Raw genomic sequence first — 13,082 nt, forward strand, 5'->3', positions numbered from 1 at the left:
CAAGCTAATTTGAGATGATAACAGCTCCAGTTTTCAAACATTGTTTTTATGTCATTCCAATAGAACAAAATCCGCCTATTGCTTCTAGTAAGGCTTTTTCCTGGCAGTTGCTGCAACCATGATCAATTTTAAATGGCCATGATCAACGTGGATAAGTCAGAAATTGTCTTGAGTTGGAGGATCTTTCTCGCTCCCCTCTGTCTCCCGGATATGGATTTACCAGCTCATTCGCGATTAACTTCACCATGATGACGATTGAGTTTTATAAAAAGCGATTTGCGGAGAGATTCAAGAGACGTTTTGGCCCCGGTGCTGTTGTAATTTGCACTTGCGGTAGTATGAGCTGCACAACTCCAACAATTCAGTTCAAAGTGGCGAAAGGGAAGGGTTTCCCACCTTGTAGATTTTCTTTCTCTTTCTACAGGCGGCAAACTTTTCAAGAAAATCTGATGCGAATCAACCGGGAGATTGACGTCCACGAAGCCTACATGATTCAAGCTGTTCAGAAACAAGCATGTTCCTTGCGAAACTCTGCTGTATCCATTTTTGAGGCAGTCTGAAAGTCTCTTTCCAATCTTTATTATGATGCTTTTAGGAACTGAATTTTCGAATGAAATTTCCGGAAACGGCCAGAAGCATGTGGACTTTGTATGGCGGATATCATCGTGAGTTTATGCCAGGCTTCAGGCAAAACATCATCCATGAAATCAAAAAGACCACACTCCACCAGCATCGAGCAGCTCCCATCGGCTGCATCCACGGACCAATTTCCCCATTCAGATCCCAAATTGTCAGGAATCGTTTTATCAAAATTGAAAAAAATCGTCTATTCTATTGATAAATCGACGAAGGGATGACCAAGGGAAAGTATACAAGATTGGAGATCAGGCTACTTTTATCATTGTTCCGAGAGATGCTAATGGACAGGAAAAGGTCATGAATATATAAATAATATATATAAATAATAAATAATATTCTTAAAGTTAAAGTTAGTTCATATTCATGACTTTTTCAAGTTCATTTTCCAGAAAAAAGTTCCCGAGAAGCAGCCATTCGTGGTAAAAATATATCCCGAAGTCCACAAGATCACAGTATATCCATGTTTGAATGCTGCTAAAAAGCTCTTTGTCAAGGTGAATTTTTTGATTTTTTATATAACACGGATGAAAATTAGGTCGATGTCGATCTGCTTGAAGAAGGAGAATTCAACGTCCAGGTGATCTTGAACTGGTATGGAATCATATCGAAGCCATTCCCAATCACCGTCGATGGCTTTGATCGTTCCCTCATTTCTTTCATAGACGAAGATCGTGAACAGTAAGGTCATAATGGTAACTGTTATCATAATTTTCTGAAGAGAGGTTAAAAACCAGCCAGACATCGTCAGTGGTCACGGACACGGCGACGACCAAGTCAATCGCGCTTGGGGGGTCTGTGCTCTTCCAGGCGGACTTTTCGCTGTTGGGGATCGAGGCAACCATCAAGTAAAAGTCTTCACAACAAGAGGGGAAATAGTCGACATCTACCCTCCGAGAATGACTCCTGGCGAGCCTATGCCCCCAAGCACAGAACGAGGTAAATCTCAACACATGCTTATATTTTCGATTTTCAGGATTATTTGACAAACCCTGCGGACTTGCGTACACAAGAACTCCCGAATCAGCGATCGTAGTTGCAGACAAGGACAATCACAGGGTTGCAATTTTGCTGTGGGACAAGAAGAGGAATAAGCTCAAGTACGAGTGAGTAATAATTGAATGAAACCTGTTTTAATTCTATAGTCGAGCTTTTGGAAAAGAGGGAACGAAGATCGGACAGTTCAAGTATCCATGGGACGTTTCAGTGAATTTAAGCGGAGAAATCGCCGTTTCGGACTCTCGAAATTGGCGTGTTCAGGTTTTGCCAGAATTACGAACTTGGACAATCATGCAATGTTTTTTAGCTCTTCACATTCCTTGGAGACTATATCGCATCGTTCGGATATGGGAACGAACCCGAGCATCTCAAAGCATCAGTCTTCACCAGTTCACGGCCGTTGAACTACCCACGAGGAATCGTCTTTGACAAGAAAGGAAACTTGCTTGTCACTGATTTCAATGCGCACACTGTCACGATCATCGACCCCGAGTTCAAGAAGTCAATGCAATTCGGCTGCTCCCAAAAGGCAGCAAACGGAGCGCCCTCTCCGCCTTCTTTGTCACCGCCTTCGTTCTCTCCACCTCACCGAGATGACTTGGACTGGTCGACACTGGACATTTCCGATAACGATAGCAGCAGTGAAGAGGAGCAACAACAGACCAGCAGTGCATTTATGCATTATTTTGACTTGAATAAAGACGAAGAGATCGATCATGTGATCATGGAAAGGAATGGCTTCAGATCATGTGAGGAGATCAAAAATGAAATAGCAATCTCAAGCCAAATAAGACCAGCCGGTATTGCCATCGACAGAGACGGAAATTTCTATGTTGCTGTGTGCAAATTTCGTAAAATTTACGTACGTTTTCTTATCATTCAAAATGGAGACAAAAAAGGGTTTAGGTATTCAATCCTGATCGAACTCTCCGGGGCAAAATCATCAACGAAAATCTGCGAAAACCAGCAGGAATCTGCATCACAACCGAAGGAAGACTGGTTGTGGTCGAAGAAGGCGAAAACGATCGAATTTCAACTGTTGAGGACCAACACCGAATTCTTATTTTCTAATTTCCGAAATGTACAGTACATTGGGTTCCTCTTCTCTCCGCCGAACTCTACTTTTTAAATTGAAATCGTATCTTCTCAAAGTCTCCGTTTTAGCATGTTTGACAATTATAGATAATAAAAGAAACAGAGTCGAAATTTATGTGTTTTGCTAGTGTATTTGCAGGCAGGAATGTGCCTCCGCAGTGCGGATTCCGCACTAAACTTCGCAGTGCGAGACTGCGGAAATTTCGCACTTCGCACTTTCCGCAGAATTTTTGAAAAGTGCGATTCTTTTCGCAGATTTTAATCAAGATAAAAAAACCGGAAGCTATGATAAAATCCTCAGATAACAGCCCGTGTTGATAGATAAGGGAAGCTATCTTGCAGCTGGACCGCTAGAAGCGCCAAGCCCTCCATGGGTTTCTCCGATATAAATAGGAAAAAGAAAAATCAGATCTTCATCTATTCGTTGATAAAATGAAACTAAAATAAAAAACGTTTTTTGCTTCATAACTTAAAAATAAGTTATGAATCATACGACACTATTTATTTAAAACACATTTCAATTTAAGCAAGGGAAGAAAAAGAAGAAAAGAAAAAAGTTGAATTTGTCGCCCATGGTATATTTTTTCCTTCATAAAACTACTACATAAAACCTTCATAACCGGGCCCAATTCAGTGGTTTTCCAAAATAAGAGGACCTAAATTTATGTGTTTTGCTAGTGTATTTGCAGGTATAAAGGATAGTGTTGGAAGGAAAAAGAAAACTTTTTATCAATATAATATAACAGTGCGATTCTTGGGAAGGCAATTGCAGTCTTCACATAAAAACTCGAGTAATATTCTCCTCGTGAATCTCGTTCTGACAGAGATGGCAGTAGAACTTCGTTTGGTTTGCTAAAATAATCTTTCTTTGCGAGCTGTTTTTTGGTATCTCTTACGTTTTCGCTGCCGGGAGAATTCCATTTTTATGCAAGTCCAGCAGGCGCCGTGTCCACATGGATGGGGATTGATGTATTTGGCGTGTTTGTCGTCGTCGAACGGTCTTTAATCGGATTTGAAATGAGACAAATATATTTAATTTTGACTCACTCGAAGCAGATCGGGCAAGTCTCGAGGCCTTCAATTTTCAATTTGAGCCTTCTGAGTTCTTCCTTGAGCGCAGCATTTTCATCCTTCAGAGCTTGTTCTGGCGAGACTACGACGGGAACGGCCTTGATTTTCTTCGCTTTATCATGTTTTCTGTTCGCATTTTCCGAGTCAGCCTGGCTTTTAGATTCTTTCGCGACAAGTTTTGCGGCCACTTGCTTATGACAGTTGGTTTTTACTTGCTTTGATCTTCCTATTGTGAGCCATTCTGCTTTATCAAAATTATCCAGCTCGAGCTGAAATACTTATTATCGAAAAAAGAATCAATCGCACCTGAGAAGCAGGAACACCAGATTCCCCAGAAAAGGGCTTCTCTTCACTATTTGCAAGCTGACTCGCTTTAGCGAGAAAATTTTCTTCCTTTCGCTGATTTGGCTTTTTGCATTTTTTGGCTGGCTTTTTCTTCTTTCCTTTTTTCGAGTTCTTTTTTTCTTGAGCTTTTTTATCTTCATCCTCGACCCAATCAGGAAGCTGGTACTCTTCCTTGTCGATGACGTTTATTTCGTAAATGAATCTTCCTTGGAGCCCTTGGACATTAGCTGGTTCCTTGGACTCCTTGAATTTAAGCTGCGGCGCTAAATTTTTATTAAGAAAAGGTTTCTCTTGAGAAGCTCAGCACTTTTACCATTCCCGACTGGAATCAACAAGGTGTGGTCCTGCTCCAGATAGTTATTTTTTCTTTGAACGATGTTATGTTTGCTATGGCACTGTTCGGCAGACTCAGGATCGTACTCGCCAATAAGAAGATAAACTTGTGCTTCCTGATTTCTTTTCGCCAGCAATTCCTCGATTTCTTTCAATTTTGGTGTCTTATTTTGAATAATTCTCAGCGGTTCGTAATATTCCATCGTCAAAGATCGCAAGTCGATATAGCATGGAGTTCCTGGCAAAAAATTATCCCGCGATGGTCGAAGTGTATATCGCCCGTTTCCGAGGTTGATCTTTCTTAGATCTCTCAACACGACGTCTTGGACAGCGTCCATCCAGCGCATCAGTGGAATCTTTTCTGAACAGTCACAGTCGTCTCCGAATCCCTCTGCGCAGACATCGGGTGAATTTTTGAAGTCAAACCATTTCTTCATGTGCTGTATTGCAAAATTCATCTGATGAATCACTCGGAAGCCGTCTTTTTCGATGTGTTCAGTAACATCATATTCTTTCTTGTCGACGACGCTTACTTGATAAAGAAATCTTCCGTGGTAGCCAGGAATGTGACATGGTTCAGTTGAACGATCGAATTTAAGTTTTGGATCTAAATTTTCAGCATTCGTAAAAAATGAGGATTTATTTTTTTACCATTTTCCTTGCCCATTGGAATCAGCAAGGTGGACTGGCCAAGACTCACTTCTTTGTCCAAACTATCCGGTTTGACAAGTTCTTTACAAGCTCCGACGAGAATGTGTAATGGTAATCTCGTTCTTCTATTTCTTTTAGCAAGCAAACCAGCCATTTCTTTCGACGTTTTGGTTCTGGTCAAAATAATTTTTTCGAAATTTTCTACCTCCAGCGATCGCAAGTCTATATAAGACGGAAAAGCCGAAGCGTGAAGTGAATATCGTCCTTTACTGATCTGTTCTAAGTCCCTCATTACGACTTTCCCGACATTTTCCACCATCGATTTTGCAATTAGTTTTTGTTGATTCAGTGATAATTCAGTGTTCATTCTCTCGTAAAATACCTCAAGCTATTAGGTAAAAAGAAAACAATGCATATTCTGAAAACAAACATCGAAACTAAGAATGTATTCTCGAGAAAAAATTTCGATCGTTCCCCTTATTTAACCAAGTCTCACAAAATCTTTATTTCGAACTGAGCAAGGACACCCTTAATCGGTAGAACTGTCAAATGCCTTATCAGTTCTTTGGTTAGCAGTGAATAATGAATGTAACGGGTGTTGAAAATGACCGAGTTAAACAATAATTTGTTTAAATCGAACGTTACGACGTTCAGGAAGCTCCTGAGAAATCCATTCACTTCCGGAGTCTTTTCTTACAAACTTCGGACACAAAAAAACGACCAAATAGTCAGATCCGTAGTTAGTGAACAAAGAACTTTTTCCACAGGGCCATATATAAGGACAGTTCACAAATACATTCCGACTTTAGTCAATCGTTCCAGCTAAGTTCTGATTTCATGAAGATTGCTGCGAGCTTGCTTATAGGAAAAGTTGCTTATAGATAAATTATTTGAGAATGAACAAAGAGATAGAGATAGCATTAAAGCTTAACTTTGATAAGCAAGCAGTACTGCCTATCAAGGAGACGGAGAATGTAGACCTGGAGGTTTATGGTGGGCTGCGGAACAATGTGCAAACGAAGATGCCTGCTGCAGTGATCAACAGCTTTGCACAAAATATTGCGCCGAAGAAGACTTCTACGCTCATTTTGCCGAACAGAATAGATTCCTTGATTGTTATCAGTAAGATTTTTTTCTTATTAGGGAATTTCATTTCCTTATATTTAAGGCCTGCTTGGGTTGACTTTTTGCCAAAAGAATGTCGAGAAGATCAAAACTCAGAGGATTGCTGCAGTATGCGCGGAAACATTTGCACAATTTTTGCACTAGGTGTCGACCAGCCAAGCACCAGTGCTATCGATCTTAATCTGTCCTTGGACGCCAATATCGAAATTAATCTCGGCCTTGGCGACTTGCTCACCATCAGCGTAAGCACCATTGTTTCTTTGATTCTTCATAAGGATTTATCTTTAGGGAGAGAAACTCAAAGATATCCTTCTTGAATTGAGAAGCGAGTGTGCTTCATACACGACTACTACCACTACAACTACCACAACAACTACGACATCCACGACGACTACTACCACAACTCCCGAGAAGATCACCACAACACCGATTTCGACCGAAAAGACGACGACCACAACTGTTTCAAAGACCACGACTACATTTACGACTACTCCAGTGACAACGACAACTGTCCCAATAACTACAACTACAACAATTCCTTCAACCACATCAAGCGATCCTATCACAACTACTGAAATCTTAACAACTTCGATGCTTACAACCGAGGACTTCACAACTACCGAGGAATTCACAACTACGGAGGAGATTGATTTCACTACTACTGTCGATACTTTTACAACGACTGAGGAGATCATCTTCACAACTGAAGAGCAAGTAGTTACTGAAGAAACTATCACAACCGAAGAAATGGTTTTTACAACTGAGCCCGAAACTGTGTTTACAACAGAGTCTGATCCAATCACCACCACAGAAGTAGAGACAACTACATCAATCATCGATTCAACAACAGAGGAACAGAAGCCAGTTACGAAGGTTGATACGACAACAGTGGTTGTAGAAACAACAACCGATCCAACAACAAAAGCTGAGTCAACTACAGAAATCGAGCTAGAGACAACCACATTCGGTGAGTTAACTACCGAAGAAAGCACTACCATGATCGAGGAGACAACGTTTGAGCCAACCACGACGTTTGAAACTACGACAACATTCGAACCAACCACACCAGAAAAAACGACTACTGAGTCATTGACGACAACTTCCGAAATTGTTACTGCAGGCCCAACAACTAAAATTCCTGAAACCACTACATCTAATTTGGAGACAACAACGACTAGAATCTCTACTACAATGAAGTCAACTACGGTTCCAGTCACAACTACTACGACTAATATAAAGACCACAACATATCCAAAAACGACCACAAAAGCGACTTCGTCGACGACAACCTCAATCCCTATCACTTTCTCTTCAACTACTACGACTTCGAAAGTACCAATAACTACTGGTAGCACATCAACCACTACAGTCAAGCCAACAACCACAACAATGGAACCAACAACAACAATGAGGCCAGCAACTACAACAATGAAGCCAACAACCACCGCGGCAACCACTACAACTACCAAGATCGTTACAGTTCCCACAGTTACAACTGCACGACCAGCTGGGGGTTCTGACTGTGAACTTTTCCTCGAGCTGCTGACCGAGAAAGCCGGCTGCTGTTCTAGCTGCTGCGGCGGACAAGTTGTTTTTGCCCCGGCTGAAAGTGACGTCCACACTAACGTCAATGTCAAGCAAAACTTCATTACAAACATCAACGTTCATGCCCCCGAAAAAATTCATACATTTGAGAAAGACCAGGTTCTATAAGCTTTAAAATGTTTTACTAATGAGAATAAGATCGAGGAAATGTTTGGTGAATTCTCCGAGCGATTCGGTTTCGATGGAAAACTCGAGGATCTTTTTGCGATGTTCCACCAAGAGAAGCCTATCGCATGGACAACAACTACGACTACTTCAGCGCCAATGACAACGCAGCAAGTCAACTACAAGCGCGAAATCTGCGACGATTACCTCCGAACTCTCAGTAAATATCATTTCGTTGAATTTCAGACAAGTCTTTTTAAGTCCGAAAGCTGCACGGTAAGGGGGGAAAAATCAACTTCGATCACGACGTTGTCATCTCTGTTGATATCGATGTCGAACACTCTCAGCGACACTTGACACGGGATCAGGTTAATTTATCTATTGAATGAGGACATCGGCCTAACGCGTTTTTAACAGCTCAAATCTGCGTTTAACCAATTTTGCAAGGAAAAGGGAATTTCGGCGGATTTCGACGAGGTATTCCAAGAGTACAAGAACAACCGAGCATAAACATTTCTTCTGATCAATTGTCCCTGCAACACCTCCTATTTACAGAAATATAATAGCCAATCCAAGCGCGAATTAAAATATATACATTTTTTTCTTTTAAAGAGTACAGTCTCATATACTGATTGAAATATACTCGGCTTCCTTTTTTTGGGGTCGTGAAAATTCTAAACGGCGGATAACATTGATTTCATTTGACCTGTGCCTTTTGCATTGGACATTCCTTGGGAACAAGCGGTTCTGTCGTCTCGGATTGATGAATTCTTATTTGTGGAATATCTTCGTTTGCTTGGAATTTGGACGGGTATCGCTTCGGCGTTATGGAGTACCTTTCACACGTTCAAAACGCTTTTATTCAAATGGCTCAGTTTATCGAACTGGGCCACCTTCAAATTGGCGAGGGGCTGAGAAGGTTTTGACATTTCTTGATCCAGTTCCGCAGAAAATGTGAACATAACAAAGCGCTTTGCAGAAATATATAAGTGTCATGCGCTCGACTTACGCATTCGCATAATAACGTTATCTATGACGAGGTGAACACATATTTCGTAGCCGGACACGAAAAGAAGGATGATAGGGGGCAGAAGTAAATACACCACTTTCCAGTTCCTAAAATAGTGAATGGTAGCAATGAGGTTATAATATTGGCGAAAGATACTGCGATACGAGTACGTGAATACATTATTTTCGGGCAAATATGGTGAACAATTAACATACCCAAAGTATCTAACAGAGGGATGAACCATCGAGCGAAGGAAGAATTTCTCTTAGAAAATAGGAGGATAATCTCAGTGAGCTATGCCTAACGATGTCAATTATTTATTCAGAACATTATTCGTAAATCGATACGCAAATCTATATTTAATTTAAACTACTGCAATTATCTCCCTCTCAAATACAATGTGCTTCTATTATACCGAATGTCGAATATCATCAAATCAGATGATATTTTCGATTCAGGTCAAGTCGAGACAACAGATTCGTTATTATGTAAAATCATATTTTTACTTTCAAAAACTGAGAAAATTTCCAAATAAGGTAAATTTTTAAGTTAACCAGCTGCTTGCATTTTTGAGCGCTTACCCCGGGAAATATTATTTTTAAGTCAGACACGAAATTTTCGATGTTGCGAACAGAGATTTTATTAGTTTTATGTGGAGTCGCATTCGTGGATGCAAACGACTGCGTTGAGGGTACTCAAACGTGGGTCAACTGCGATGGGTACAAGCAATGCTTAGACGGCAAAACACGGGACTTCATTTGCAATGCTGGCTTCCAGGTCCACAAGGCAGGCGATGGAAAACTAGCGTGCAAGGTAAGTGACGGGCGATGATCTTGCTTCCTTGAATCTGTTTGTTTTGAATTATGCTAATGCGGCATTGTTTAGCACCCACATCAAGACCACATTGGCGACGACTTTGGCGAATGTTTCCAGCACGAGTGCCTCAACAACGATCCTGACTACGTGATTCCCATCGACTGCAATCATTTCTACGGCTGTCTTCATCACCAAAAGGTAGAGCACGCATTTTGAAGCAGTGTTGTTTTGAAAATTATTAGGTTCGAAAAACATGTCCAGATGGCAAGGTGCACGACGGCGTCTCGCCATATTGCGTGTCTGCTGATTCGCTTCAGTCTTCGCACAAATGCTACAGTTCCGAATGTACCGAAGGCACCGTCTATCCGATCGACTGCGATTCCTTCCGCTCCTGTATTGGTGGCAAAATGCGCAGCGTCTTTTGTAAGACCGGACTTGTGCACGACGGCCAGGCGAACAAATGCGTCAAGCTAAATGAGCTTCCAGGTATAGAAACGTACGCAATTTTCACTTTTCTAAGAAGCGATCATTTTCAGCGGGACACAAGTGCCACCCCGCTCCAACGACAACAGCAGCCAGTGCGCGGCCAACACTCCCTCCATTATGCGTAGAAGGCACAATCAAACCAGTCAGCTGTAACTCGTTTGAAATCTGCGCCGATGGGCTTTTCAGACAAGTATTTTGCGCCCCTGGATCTGTGCACGTCGGCTTCGAAGGTACGAATGAGAGACTCTCGAAGCTAAAAATTGATCCTATTGTTCTAAGCCAACCTCATTTTCCGTCGCTCTACTAGCAGATCTATGGTTCAAAACATATGAACAGTCTAAAAAGAATTAAAGCCTTTTGTAAGTTTTTTATCTTGTTTGACAAGATGGATTTGGTAATCCTCTTTATAGAATATTCTAGTTCCCTCTTGAAAGAATTAAAATGTAAACTAAGTAGCTGGTACGAGGTTAAGTCCTTTTTCAACGTATACTGATTCTGAGTGGCAATTCGGCGAAAGCGTCTTGTCACTGATGCTCGTGATTATATTGGGTGCCTTTACAACCCAGATAGTTTGCTTTTGTCAATTCAAACAGAGTCGCCACCCGGATTTTCTAACCACGTTTTGAGCGCAAATAAACCTTATTCTGCCATTTCGGGCATTGTTTGTCAGCTTTATGTTTTTCAGCCGAGTGCATAAGACAAGAACAATTGGTTTGTGGAACTAAGTGCGCTGCTTCGTGCCCAGTCGAGGTATGCAAGGCTGGCGACGTCCTCCACATCGACTGTAACTCCTTCTACCTCTGTATCGACAACCAGTGGGTTTCAACTCACTGCGAAGCCGGCAAAGTCCACGCGAACGCCAACTTGGGTATGTGTGTGTTTTGAATGATTTAGCAATAAGCGGCAGCGCGAATTGCAATTCTACGCGCGCATGAGCCGAGAGAATCTCTTTTTATGTGATGCATTAGAACAGAAAGGATGCATAACTAATTGTACCGTAGCGCAATGCGTCGATAAGAGCAGCCTTCAATGCGATTCTGTATGCGCACCTGCTTGCGCTGTCATTCCAGTGGTGGATATCTGTGAGCGAGGTGCCATAGAACAAATCGACTGTTCGTCCTTCAACTACTGTCTCGGCGATCGATGGGTTACCAAGTACTGCAGCGAGGGGCTCGTTATGGCTGCGCCGGATCAAGGTTAGCAAGAAACAAAAAAACTTGTTATTCAATTTTTCACTTTAGCTCAATGTGTTTCGCCAAAGAGTCTGCCGTGTGGCTCAACATGCGCCCAGGATTGCTGCATTTCTGGTTCGATCATTCCTCTTGATTGCCAATCGTTCAAACTCTGCGTCAATGGAGAATGGAAGAGCTCGACTTGCAACGATGGACTGGTGCATGCCGACCCTCTTGTCGCACAGTGCTTCTCGCCCAATGTTCTCGCGTGTGACTCACGTTGTGCGCCTGCATGTACTACTCCTGCTCCAGCTACAACTACTGCTCCGCCCCCACCAGCCGGAGACGTCACCGACGAAGAAGAGTACGAACATGATATGCTTGGACACTACGTGCACGTTGAGAGCATCAGCTGCGTCAAATACCTCTTTTGCTACGGACACACTCACAGGTACAAAATCAAAAAGAAGGAACACGCGTGAAACTTGAATTAAGCAACGATCCGTCGCAACATCGATGCGATGAAGTAGACTGCAATCCTGGTTTCGTTCACCTGGTTGGCCAGCAAGGTAACTTCCTCTTTTGTAAACGCAAAGTGGTCGCGCTTTCTTGCAGCTCACGCAAGTCCCCACCGCGTCACAAAGCCAGCTTTGATACAAACTAAAAGCATCAATTATGAACTCAAAATTCGCTAAACTCGTTTTCTATAGCTACCGAAATTTCTTTTTTTAAATGGAAAAACGTATTTTTTAGAAGCTTTCATTATTCCTTGATAAGTCTTCTTTGGTGAGTAGAAGGGCTTGGCGCTAACCGAGAGTTATTCAGTTGGCTGTATCCCTCAAGAATTTATCGACTGTAAACATGAGTGTGGGCCTGCTTGTCCTCCACCAACCGTGTGTGCCTGATGAAGGTGCCCGCCACACGTGGCGCAGCAGATTGACGAATCGAAGACATCTGATACCATCTACGCTTATCATTAACGTACTTTGTTTTAACAACTGTTGTTAAAAGCCCCTCACTGTTTTAGACGAGTCTTTCTGCCCCTGCCACGCATAATAATAAATAACTCTTTTAACAGAAAAGAACTGTCTCAATATTATCTCAAGTTAACGCCAGAACAAGCAATTAATAAAGCTGGAATTAGGAATCAATCATTTTCGCGAAAGTAGGAAACGTGCTTGGGATATATCTCCGAGCTAAGTGTGGTACTGTGGCCAGTTATCAAACAACGGGCTCGTCAAATTGGCTGATAAACGGCCCCCCATCGAGAGAGACCGCCCGGCGCTTAGTTACAAGACCTTTTGCTGCACAAGTCCCCCAGTGAGGAAAAAAAAAACGATAACGCGCGGCCAGTTGCGGCGGGCAGCACTGGTAACGTGGTTGATCTTGCGCCATATTCAACGCTGAAAATATTCTAGAGCAAAATTGCAACATCCCAAATTCTATCTCCGTCGAATTGCAGTTTCTTCTCGAAAATTTCGCTCGATAAAGAAACTTATTGAACAAGGAATGAATATCTTAATCAGTCTCAAGCATCACATGACTGTTGTCAGCAGTCTCTTCTACTCTTGAATAGAGAGTGCCAATCGTAGCAAATTCAGATTTTCCCAAACACACACACAGAGCGAGACAGT

General features: G+C 42.1%; 3 protein-coding genes across 3 annotated transcripts; 2 read left to right on the plus strand and 1 right to left on the minus strand.

The window, feature by feature from the left end:
* Positions 1-3,447: 3,447 nt before the first annotated feature.
* LOC145708754 (uncharacterized) lies at positions 3,448-5,427 on the minus strand. The gene is made up of 6 exons (XM_081786451.1): positions 5,131-5,427; positions 4,460-5,086; positions 4,294-4,409; positions 3,778-4,070; positions 3,627-3,730; positions 3,448-3,582 (listed from the first exon to the last, which is right to left on the minus strand). Exons 1-6 carry the CDS (start codon positions 5,420-5,422, stop codon positions 3,506-3,508), a joined length of 1,509 nt encoding a protein of 502 aa, XP_081642577.1. The 5' UTR covers positions 5,423-5,427; the 3' UTR covers positions 3,448-3,505.
* Positions 5,428-5,947: 520 nt separating this feature from the next.
* LOC145707924 (uncharacterized) lies at positions 5,948-8,562 on the plus strand. The gene is made up of 7 exons (XM_081785514.1): positions 5,948-5,993; positions 6,070-6,252; positions 6,299-6,497; positions 6,544-7,959; positions 7,999-8,185; positions 8,227-8,333; positions 8,383-8,562. Exons 1-7 carry the CDS (start codon positions 5,968-5,970, stop codon positions 8,473-8,475), a joined length of 2,211 nt encoding a protein of 736 aa, XP_081641640.1. The 5' UTR covers positions 5,948-5,967; the 3' UTR covers positions 8,476-8,562.
* Positions 8,563-9,576: 1,014 nt separating this feature from the next.
* On the plus strand, positions 9,577-12,506 carry LOC145706994 (uncharacterized). The gene is made up of 9 exons (XM_081784462.1): positions 9,577-9,787; positions 9,860-9,988; positions 10,033-10,276; positions 10,327-10,506; positions 10,962-11,144; positions 11,278-11,472; positions 11,518-11,899; positions 11,944-12,017; positions 12,274-12,506. The coding sequence occupies exons 1-9, from the start codon at positions 9,596-9,598 to the stop codon at positions 12,351-12,353; spliced, it is 1,659 nt and encodes a 552-aa protein (XP_081640588.1). The 5' UTR covers positions 9,577-9,595; the 3' UTR covers positions 12,354-12,506.
* Positions 12,507-13,082: the final 576 nt, after the last annotated feature.

Source organism: Oikopleura dioica, chromosome XSR, assembly GCF_907165135.1.
Source record: "Oikopleura dioica chromosome XSR, OKI2018_I68_1.0, whole genome shotgun sequence".
NCBI lineage: Eukaryota > Metazoa > Chordata > Appendicularia > Copelata > Oikopleuridae > Oikopleura > Oikopleura dioica.

Excerpts from the sequence above, each read along its gene's own strand:
- LOC145708754 (XM_081786451.1), bottom strand. The coding sequence starts at position 5,422 with ATGAGGGACTTAGAACAGATCAGTAAAGGACGATATTCACTTCACGCT. Across the intron at positions 5,087-5,130 it reads TCCAATGGGCAAGGAAAATG|ATCCAAAACTTAAATTCGAT; the intron begins GTAAAAAAATAA and ends CTGAAAATTTAG. Across the intron at positions 4,410-4,459 it reads GTTGATTCCAGTCGGGAATG|CGCCGCAGCTTAAATTCAAG; the intron begins GTAAAAGTGCTG and ends ATAAAAATTTAG.
- LOC145707924 (XM_081785514.1), top strand. The coding sequence starts at position 5,968 with ATGAAGATTGCTGCGAGCTTGCTTAT. Across the intron at positions 6,253-6,298 it reads AGATTCCTTGATTGTTATCA|GCCTGCTTGGGTTGACTTTT; the intron begins GTAAGATTTTTT and ends CTTATATTTAAG. Across the intron at positions 7,960-7,998 it reads ATACATTTGAGAAAGACCAG|ATCGAGGAAATGTTTGGTGA; the intron begins GTTCTATAAGCT and ends AATGAGAATAAG.
- LOC145706994 (XM_081784462.1), top strand. The coding sequence starts at position 9,596 with ATGTTGCGAACAGAGATTTTATTAGTTTTATGTGGAGTCGCATTCGTG. Across the intron at positions 9,788-9,859 it reads ATGGAAAACTAGCGTGCAAG|CACCCACATCAAGACCACAT; the intron begins GTAAGTGACGGG and ends GGCATTGTTTAG. Across the intron at positions 11,145-11,277 it reads CCACGCGAACGCCAACTTGG|CGCAATGCGTCGATAAGAGC; the intron begins GTATGTGTGTGT and ends ATTGTACCGTAG.